The 10,853-nt window shown below is 32.1% G+C and overlaps 1 protein-coding gene across 3 annotated transcripts in view; it reads right to left on the bottom strand.

The window, feature by feature from the left end:
- Positions 1-5,748, bottom strand: part of LOC111088004 (nephrin-like) — a 125,723-nt gene extending 119,975 nt beyond the window's left edge. For all 3 annotated transcript variants that reach the window (XM_022396685.1, XM_022396686.1, XM_022396687.1), the window contains exon 1: positions 5,580-5,748. In XM_022396685.1, the coding sequence (XP_022252393.1) occupies positions 5,580-5,706 (127 nt within the window). In that variant the 5' untranslated portion in view covers positions 5,707-5,748. The remainder of the gene's footprint in view (positions 1-5,579) is intronic.
- Between the last annotated feature and the right edge of the window lie 5,105 nt (positions 5,749-10,853).

The following is a 10,853-nucleotide window of genomic DNA, read 5'->3' as shown; positions in this document are numbered from 1 at the left end:
GTACTGTGAAATATGTTAATCACACTCCCTCAGTTCATTCTAATGATCTGTCATCTAATGTGAAATATGTTAATTACACTCCCTCAGTTCATTCTAATGATCTGTCATACTCCCTCAGTTCATTCTAATGATCTGTCATCTAATGTGAAATATGTTAATTACACTCCCTCGGTTCATTCTAATGATCTGCCATGTACTGTGAAATATATTAATCACACTCCCTCAGTTCATTCTAATGATCTGTCATATAAGGTGAAATATGTTAATTACACTTCCTCAGTTCATTCTATTGATCTGTCATATAATGTGAAATATGTTAATCACACTCCCTCAGTTCACTCTAATGATCTGTCATGTACTGTGAAATATGTTAATCACACTCCCTCAGTTCATTCTAATGATCTGTCATATAATGTGAAATATGTTAATCACACTCCCTCAGTTCATTTTAGTGATCTGTCATGTACTGTGAAATATGTTAATCGCACTCCCTCAGTTCATTCTAATGATCTGTCATATAATGTGAAATATGTTAATCACACTCCCTCAGTTCATTCTAGTGATCTGTCATGTAATGTGAAATTCAAATGATTGATCATTCAGTATATACTATATATTATACTCTTATTTGTTGATACCTATCATGCGAATAAAGATTTTTATAGACGAGTTACGTTTCATCCTGCAACCAGTTAACAGGAATATAGGAATGTAGAGAATTCTCGAATCAGGTCCAATCCTTTATTTAGGAACTTAACGTGTGTGGCAGTGGTGGAAGAATACGGTGTAGCCAGATATGAACATTGGTGAACATAGCATCCTCTAAATCCCGCGAAATGGTGCCACACACACAATTTACAACCTTTTGTGCTGTTATATCCTGGTGTAATTGGTCCATACTTATGCCTAATAAATGATGATGTCAACTCCCACTATGCTAAAATAATCCACACAATTCTTGAAGAATAGCAGAAGATTGATCGAAGAAAGTAGCCTGCACGATCATGGATACTACTGGAATACAAGTTATTTCACTTTACTCCCACCGAGAAAACACGAGATACTACTGGAAAATTAGTTATTCCACTTTAATTCCACTGAGAAAGCATAGGATACTGCTAGAAAATGAGTTATTCCTCTTTAATTCTACTGAGAAAGCATAGGATACTGCTAGAAAATGAGTTATTCCACTTTAATTCTACTGAGAAAGCATAGGATACTGCTAGAAAATGAGTTATTCCACTTTAATTCCACTGAGAAAGCATAGGATACTGCTAGAAAATGAGTTATTCCACTTTAATTCCACTGAGAAAACATAGGATACTGCTAGAAAATGAGTTATTCCACTTTAATTCTACTGAGAAAACACGAGATACTGCTGGAAGACAAGTGATTCCACTTTAATCCCATCGAGCAAGCATGGGATGCTACTGGAAGACAAGTGATTCCAGACACTAAAGATGCTCTGGAATGGTTGAGGATATATTAGAACATTAAGTATACTTCGAGTTTCAAACTTCGCTATCTGTGTCCTTGTTATTCATGAAATACATACCCCATATTGCAGTAAAATGTCATAAATTCCAAAGATGTAAAGTATCCTCTACCAAAATGTTCATTTACGAACAGCGTAAGCTGAGAAACCAATCATTTTTATTTCAGGTCACATGATGGATCATCAGATTCCACACTTGTAAAACAACTAACTGAAAGTAGATATTTTATAACAGCAACTCCATTGTCAGGGCTTAAACATTACAACTTCCACTTATTCTTTAATTACTTTATTCGGTATTTAACAGTAAGTCTGAATAGTGCTATTAAACCGGTTTGTGCATACTAGTGCTGATTGGACTTAATAACACCCGGTGCTCAACCATAAGTCTGAATAATATCCTTAAACCGATTTGAACTTACTAGTACTGATCAGACTTTGTAACACTATATTATTCGATGTTTTATCCAGTGTACAACAATCTGTGTGAATAGTGCTATTAAACCGGCTTGTATTAAATAATACTGATTAGACTTAGTAACATTATATTATTAGATAATTTACACGGTGTACAACAATAAGTCTGAATAATGTTATTAAACCGGTTTGTACTTACTAGTTCTGATGTGACTTAGTAACACTCAATGTTCAACAATAAATCTAAAGAGTGTTATTAAACCGGTTTGTACTTACTAGTTCTGATCTGACGTAGTATCACTCAATGCTCAACAATAAGTCTAAAGAGTGTTATTAAACCGGTTTGTACTTATTAGCTCTGATCAGACTTAGTAACACTCAATGTTCAACAATAAGTCTAAAGAGTTTTATTAAACCGATTTGTAGTTACTAATACTGATTAGACTTATTAACACTATATTGTTGGATAACTTATCTACTGTACAACAATAAGTCCGATTAATGTTATTAAACTGATTTGTACTTACTAGTGCTGATCAGACTCAGTAATATCCAATGTTTAAAAATAAGTATGAATAGTGTTATTAAACCGGTTTGTACTACTAAGTACTGATGAAACACTATATTATCCAATATTTTATCCAGTTTACAACAATAAGTTTGAATAATGTTATTAAATCGTTTTGTATTTATTAGTACTGATCAGACTTAGTAACACTATATTATTCCATATTTCATCCAGTGTACAATAATAAATCTAAATAGGGTTACTAAACCACTTTGTATTTACTAGTACTGATAAAACTTAGTGACTCTATATTATTCGATATTTCATCCAGTCTACAACAATAAATCTGAATAATATTATTAAACCGGTTTGTACTTATTAGTGCTGATCAGACGTAGTAACACTCGGTGTTCAACAATAAATCTAAAGAGTGTTATTAAACCGGTTTGTTCTTACTACACTTATTAGTACTGTATTATTGGATAATTTATCCAGTGTACGACAATAAGTCTGAATAGTGTTAGTAAACAGGTTTGTACTTATTAGTACTGATTAAATTTACTAACATTATATTATTCAGTATTTTATCCAAATTTACAACCACAAGTCTGAATAGTTCTTAAACCAGTTTGTATTTACTAGTACTGAATAGACTATCTTCTTCGAAGTTTTTTCGATAGTTTGAAACCGCTGTTATTCACTTAAGTCACGCTATCTAAACGGACACTGCTTTTTTTTATCACAAACCACTATAACATATTTTTCCAGCGCTTAAAAGACTTTGGTTAATGATACATCATCTCGAAAGCAAACTTTTCAGACACAATCCTAATGGAATTATTATTAATATGATTGTTTTCTTTCGCTACTTCAAACACAGCTTTATTTCAATGTGAGTAGATTTATCAGAATGTATAGAATGGTTTATCAAGAATCGTACATCTTAAATGCATACCACACTATGTTCTAATGGTGAGCTGTATAATTTGCTACAAAAAATGTGTCATACAGCCCTAAGGCCTATTAATGCAGTCTAAATGAAATATATCTTTAGATGCTTAAATTGTACTTTTAAAGTAATGTTGTAACGTATTTTACCATTGTACTGATTCTTTTGGATCATTTGGTAAAAATAACGGTAAGTTCAGTCCACGAAATGATAACAAAACTATTTATATTTTCAACAAATGTTTACTACACCAAGATTCATTTGTACTGTTGTAAGCCTAATATCAAGTACAAAAACTTCGAAAAGAATGTGGCCTCAGTTATGACTTAATTGTAGAATTCCAGGGCTAATCGATCGAGTAACTGAATAACGGAATTGACGTGATATTTCTCATTTCTAACACTGAATAGCCTGTCTGAAACTGAACCAACCGAACTCACTTGGAACTGAGTCACTAACTGAATACTCTTTGCCTCCACACTGAACTGAGTAACTTCCACTGAATCACAAAACTAACCCAATCATTACTCATTGATTCATTGCTTAACTTAATAACTGACTGACACTAAAGTAACTGAACTCGTCACTGAATACTCTTACTTACATCGTACCTTTGTTTCTACAAATAACATGAATCTTTTCGATTCTTAACTTTCATGAACTTCCAGATCTTAACACCATACGCCCTCTAGCAAACATTTAAATTAAAAAATTAAAAATATATCTTACAACAATAATTTCTAGCGTTTTATTTTACGAATGCAAAGTTAATAATAACCCATTTCGCTCGAATGTATAATATTTAGTCTTTGAACGTTGTTTATATAACTTCATTTATTTTTAATTATTATTAAGATTCCTGTGTCTGGAGTTTGATTTTAACGTTCGAAACGTGCTTGAAAAGAATGGTGTTAGTCTGTTGGCATAAAATAGCACATAGTTAGGATGTTTTCCCTCATAGAAGCATGGAGTGCTTTGGCCTGATTGTGTAAAGATTCTTTTCAGACTTTAAACACTGTTATCTTGCACTGTTTGAAACTGTGTGATCCTGTTTTGGTAATTTTCCTTAAAATCGATATAAAAATTAAATTTTTATGTATTAATCATTTCTGCATTGGCAATAGTAGGTTTATGAGTCAAGAAATTATTTAGTTACTTGTAATAGTAGGTTTATGTATCAGGAAAGCGTTACGTTATTTACAATAGTAAGTTTATGTGCCAGGAAAATATTTAGTTACTTGTAATGATAGGTTTATGTATCAAGAAAGTATTTAGTTACTTGTAATAGCAGGTTTATGTATCAGGAAAGTGTTTCGTTATTTACAATAGTAAGTTTATGTGCCAGGAAAATATTTAGTTACTTGTAATGATAGGTTTATGTATCAGGAAAGTATTTAGTTACTTCTAATAGCAGGTTTATGTATCAGGAAAGCGTTGCGTTATTTACAATAGTTGGTTTGTGTGTCAGGAAACTGTTTGGTTATTTGAAAAAGCAGGTTAATGTTTATTTTGAGCAATAAAATAACAGTATTTTGATTTTCACAAAATACTTCATACAGAACTAGTAAGTATTAATAAGAAATGTATCATGTAATTTGTTTTAACCTGGAGATCATAACTTGTTCAAATGGTCTAATTAATGCTGAATATTTTAGTACATAATATTACTTTAGGCACTTAATCTCGCTAAGCCCCTGTCATTAAGAACCTGGTGTTCCTGGTGCCTCAGCGGTAAGTCTGAGAACTTATAGCGATAAGATTTAGGTTTCGATACCCGTAATGGTAAGAGCACAAACAGCCTATTGTGTAGCTTTGTGTTTAACAGCAACAAATTAACAAGAATTTGGCAACATATATTTTTGCATCTGACTATCTGATAGAATGAAAAACATGTCCATGAAATGAGCAATTAATGAATATTGAAAATGTATAGAGCATTGTGTTGTGAACGCCGTAAGTGATGTGAAGATTATCAGTGATATGAAAGGTTACTAATGGTAATAGGGTGAACCGTGGTATGAAGTTCTCAGTGATAATAATATTTTGGATAATTAAAAGAAAATAATATATTATTTTATTGAGGTTTTTCTATCAGATTTCTTGGAAGAGCTATATAATGACAGTAGGTCACAATTCTGTAATAAACAATATTTAATCTTCAAATAAATTTGAATGAGATTATTTTTATAGTAATTGAAACTTGAACTTACCAGACGAAACGGCTGTTATCAAAGTAAGCAACAAGATTATTACGTCGAAAACACAGTGTTTGCTCTGATAGTCTCTTCTAGATGGAATGTGTCTTGATAGGTGTAGAACTGGCGACCACAGCTTCATTGCTAGAGCCCCGGAAATAGAGTTCTATATAACAACTGGTACGTGACGTCTTCCAAATTTCTTTTTATTAAAATAAACATAGAAGATTATTACAAATATGTTTGATACCTTAACGAGCATTTACATAATTTTATATTCCAAGATTTCCACAAAATTTGAGCGTATTTCTAGACGACTTTAATTTTATATCTGATTTCATGATAATCAAAAACAACATTAATTACACAAAAGTAAAAAACAAATATTTTTTCCAGGTATTGTTCTTCATTAAGTTATTTATTTAATTTCGTGAACTAGTTTTATTTAGTGTTTTTGAAGTTTATTTTGAAGATTTGTTTTAAGTGAGAGCTCATCTAAAAATTCGTGATTTTTCAGCATAAAAGTAATTTTTTTAATTTGATGAAATTATTACTTTTTGTAACTTAAGTAGATGTTTTTGTTGTTTTTTATCTCAATGTTTAGTTGTCTCAGATAGGTAAAGTACTAGCTTGACATATGTTCGAAATTGACTTTGCTGGATAAAACAACGTCAAAGAATTTTGTAAGTAAATAACAATACTTTATTGTTATATTTTAAAAGTAATGCAAAATTTATTTTCATCACTACGTTTTACAATATTCTTAGATACGTTGCATAATTTTTGTTTTTAAAATCGATTTTGAGTTCATCATTAAAGGTGAATCACAGCATATTTCAGCTTTTTGACTACTTTCTCTTCCTTCGTTTATCGCACTTTTCTTGTTTGTGAGAACCTACAGCTCACGGAATGGGTTTATCCTCATCCCACGATAATTATATAGATAGGCTCTATTCCAGATTGCTTGTAAACTAACAGTGTTCCATTTAATGTATCAACAAAAACTCAATCGAATTATTAACGTCTTGTTCCTCTTTATCTTTCCTCTATTTTTATTCCAATACCTGCAACTCGTAAGTAACTGATCAAGACGTCGCATTTTTTACAAGACCCATCAATCTTCTATACGAGTTCGAGGCAAGCAAATGTATAGTAAGAATAATACTTGTAGATAGCGGTAGCAACTACTACATGTAGCTCAAAAAATCGAGATGTGTTTTTGTTTTTTTCGCGAAAATTAAGGTTTAAAATAGAGATGAAAAACACTGTTTAAAGGATAAAAAAGAGATAATGTAAAAGTGCGAGGTTTGCATGTGAAATAATAGTGACTAGACTCTACGTGTTAATTAAATATGGTAAGTGGTAAGTTTCTGTGCAAAGTCTACGTGCGAAATATACGAGGCAGGAATACAAGTCATAACTAACATTGTCAGCAATCTAGGCATTAAAAAGTGTCAGAGAAATCTAAATGTGAATTAATTAAGTACCAAATAAAACTGACGCAATCTAAGTGTTAAACACCTGTGGCAGAAATCTTCCTGTGAAATATCTGTGTCCAAAATTACACATAAATTAAGCAGATGTGTAACTTGACTAAGTTTTTGAGTGAAAAGTTGAATACCCAGCTCTACCCTTGGTGAAAGCTCGACAGATCCGGTGAAAGTCTACAAGTAAAAGTGAACTTTCAGTCCATAATGGACTTTTTTTTTAAGCTCTTGTAATACACTTTAAATGTCTTACCTTAAACGTTTTGTAGATTACTTCGAGGAGACTACACTCCTTTTTATCTTGAAAACGCAGAAAACACGCACAAGTTTGCTAAAAATGAGCAAAGCCTCTACTAGGATTTTCAGTAGCTTTTATTCTCCAAGAAAATTGTTGTACGACAGAGAAATTGGATCGAAAGTGAGGAGGTGTAAGTCGAGAAACTTGGCAAGAAAGGCAAAGCAGTTGCGTCACTTCTTGTTCAAAGCAGCCCATTTTACAGTAGAGATGTGGTCAAGATTTCTATTGTCTGAATTTGGTACATTTAATGTATTAAATTTAATAATAACCTTGAATTTTACTTCTAAGGAAAACTATATTCTACATAAAAAGTGAGAAATACCCCCAAAAAAATTTAATTATGAATTACTCCTCTAATACAGGCTTAAGCGCTTATTCTAATCCTAGTATAAACCAGAAGTTAAACAGCAGCAATATCTTTATTCTCCACATTGTAGCTGGATATTTTATAACTCTATATTTTGGTTCTTATGAGAACTAAGCCTAAATGCTGAAGTTTTATTTGCTATCTTTGACTTATAGAATTTTGTTGTGGTGCGAGTTTTCTTCAAACATAACTTTTTACAATAGCTACTGCAGTAAAGACATAGGAATATTCTATATTTTATTTTTCAATATATTGGATAGTTTAATGTGCGTTTGATTTGCTTTTGGACTACTTCCTTTACATGCCAAGTTTGATTTCAATCTGTCAACTCGTTTAGGAAATGATGCGTCCACAGACAGACAGGAAGTTTTCCATGATATTGGATAGTTACAGCACCAGTATGACTTATTTGATATGTATAGCGTATATGTTAAGAACGCCTGTATACCAATGTTTTACTCACCTCTGCCAAGCGAAGCAACGTCAGAGATGAATAAAACAGAAATAATTTTGGGGTAAAAATAACATTTTACATTTTAAATTGTGTAGAATCTACTCGTGAAATAGCAAAGGAAAATACAGTCTTTGAAATACAAATGACAAGTTTCTACATGTAAAATACAAAAAGAAAGGACATTTGTGCAAAATACAAATAGTGTGGATTTATCTATATAACACAGTTGTCAAGAATCTTTGTGTGAAACATGTGTAAAAAGGATTTCTGCGTGAAGCGTAATTAATAAAAAGCTCTGAATAAATCAGAAATAATCATGCATATGTGTACAATGTACAAATAGTGAGAATCTACCTGTAAAACAAAGTAGCAAGACACTCCATGTGAAACATAAATAGCAAGAATTTTTGCGTTGAATCACACATGGCAAGAATACATGTTTAAAACACAAGTGGCAAAAATCTCCGTGAAAAATACAAATGGCAAAGATATCTGTGTGAAATGCATGTTACAATAATTTCTATCTGGGGTACATTTAGCAAGGATCCCCATGTGAAACATGAATAACAAGGATCCCCATGTGAAACACGAATAACAAGGATCTCCATGTGAAACACGAATAACAAGGATCTCCATGAGAAACACGAATAACAAGGATCTCCATGTGAAACACGAATAACAAGAATCTCCATGTGAAACACGAATAACAAGGATCTCCATGTGAAACACGAATAACAAGGATATCCATGTGAAACACGAATAACAAGAATCTTTATGTGAAACACGAATAACAAGGATCTCCATGTGAAAAACGAATAACAAGGATCTCCATGTGAAATACAAATAACAAAGATTTTCATGTGAAACACGAATAACAAGAATCTCCATGTGAAAAACGAACAAGGATCTCCATGTGAAATACAAATAACAAAGATTTCCATGTGAAACACGAATAACAAGGATCTCCATGTGAAACACGAATAACGAGGATCTCCATGTGAAAAACGAACAAGGATCTCCATGTGAAATACAAATAACAAAGATTTTCATGTGAAACACGAATAACAAGGATCTCCATGTAAAACACGAATAACAAGGATCTCCATGTGAAACACGAATAAGAGGGATCTCCATGTGAAACACGAATAACAAGGATCTTCATGTGAAACACGAGTAACAAGGATCTCCATGTGAAACACGAATAGCAAGTTCATCATCATAACTGCACAGTCCTGAAGTCACTAATGATAGGTTCATCATTGTAAAGTCACTAATGTTAATTTCACCATCATAATTTCTCAGTCCTGAAGTTACTAATGTTAGGTCCAGTGTCACAACTGCAGCCTTGAGGTTCCTGACGTTAGGTTTACCTTTATAATTGGTCAATCTTAAAGTCATTAATGGTCGATTCAGTGTCATAATTGAACAGAGTCTTGAAGTTACTAATGACAGGTTCAGTGAAAGTAAACGAACACATCACGTAAGTACTATATTCCTTTTAATGGTTTTAATCTTTTATTTTTAGACCTTATCAAACTGTAAATGTATTTTATTGTTCTTCATCCTACTTTGTGGTATTAAATTTTAGTTGGTACCGAATGGCAGCAAACTGTCGATTCCACCTAGCTACGCCCTCAGCATGAACAGCAAAAAAGAATACTTGAAAGTAAGAAGTTTGTTTGGAAATAGTTAAAATAACTCTAGGGTAGTTTCGGATTGAAAATACAACAGAATGGAATTTGTGACTGTGAAATGTACGTAAGCTTAATTTTTAGCTCAAAGTTTTATACCCTAATGAGTGCTAGAATAGGATAACAGTTAACTTTAGAAATGATAGGACGAAGAGTGCACTTAGATAATCATTGATTATCTCACAAACCTGAAGAAAAAGTGAAACATAGAAATAGAAATATTACCTGAAGATCGAAAAAAAAACAGGAAGATTTCATAAAAACACAGTAAATACTTTATAATCACCACTATGAAAATATTTTATCTATATCATTGTTTTAGCGATTAAAGTGACCTCTAGCGACGTTCAAGTAAAATAACACAAGGTGAAAATTGTTCTCACAATCTCCAAAAATGTCGTGGAACATCTGAATCTCTTCCTGTTAGACAACAACTACAACAAAAATTAGTACGAAATTTCAAATAATTATTTCAGTTTTATATATTAAAAGTAATATCTTTGAGCGCATGTCTTCAATATCAAATATTAATGACACGCAGAAACTTTCACGATATTCGCGCACTAGAATTTTTTATAACTTGTGACAAACTTTTGGAACTAAATCACAAAAACTGTACTTTCGTTTAGCAGCAGTGAAAGATGTTCTAAAATTCATCACATATAAAGAAAAGTGTGAAACAATTAAGAAACTGTGTAACGATCTACAGCTACGTCCTTCTTATCTAACAAGAAGCTATATAATGATCTACAGCGACGTCAATCTTATCTAACAAGAAGCTATATAACGATCTACAGCTACGTCCTTCTTATCTAACAAGAAGCTATATAACGATCTACAGCTACGTCCTTCTTATGTAACAAGATGCTATATAACGATCTACAGCTACGTCCATCTTATTTAACAAGAAGCTATATAACGATCTACAGCTACGTCCTTCTTATCTAACAAGAAGCTATATAACGATCTACAGCTACGTCCATCTTATCTAA

This window comes from Limulus polyphemus, unplaced genomic scaffold (assembly GCF_000517525.1).
Source record: "Limulus polyphemus unplaced genomic scaffold, Limulus_polyphemus-2.1.2 Scaffold2976, whole genome shotgun sequence".
In the NCBI taxonomy this organism is placed as follows: Eukaryota; Metazoa; Arthropoda; class Merostomata; order Xiphosura; family Limulidae; genus Limulus; species Limulus polyphemus.
Note: the sequence above shows the minus strand (reverse complement) of the source record. Positions and strands in the feature narration are given on the sequence as shown.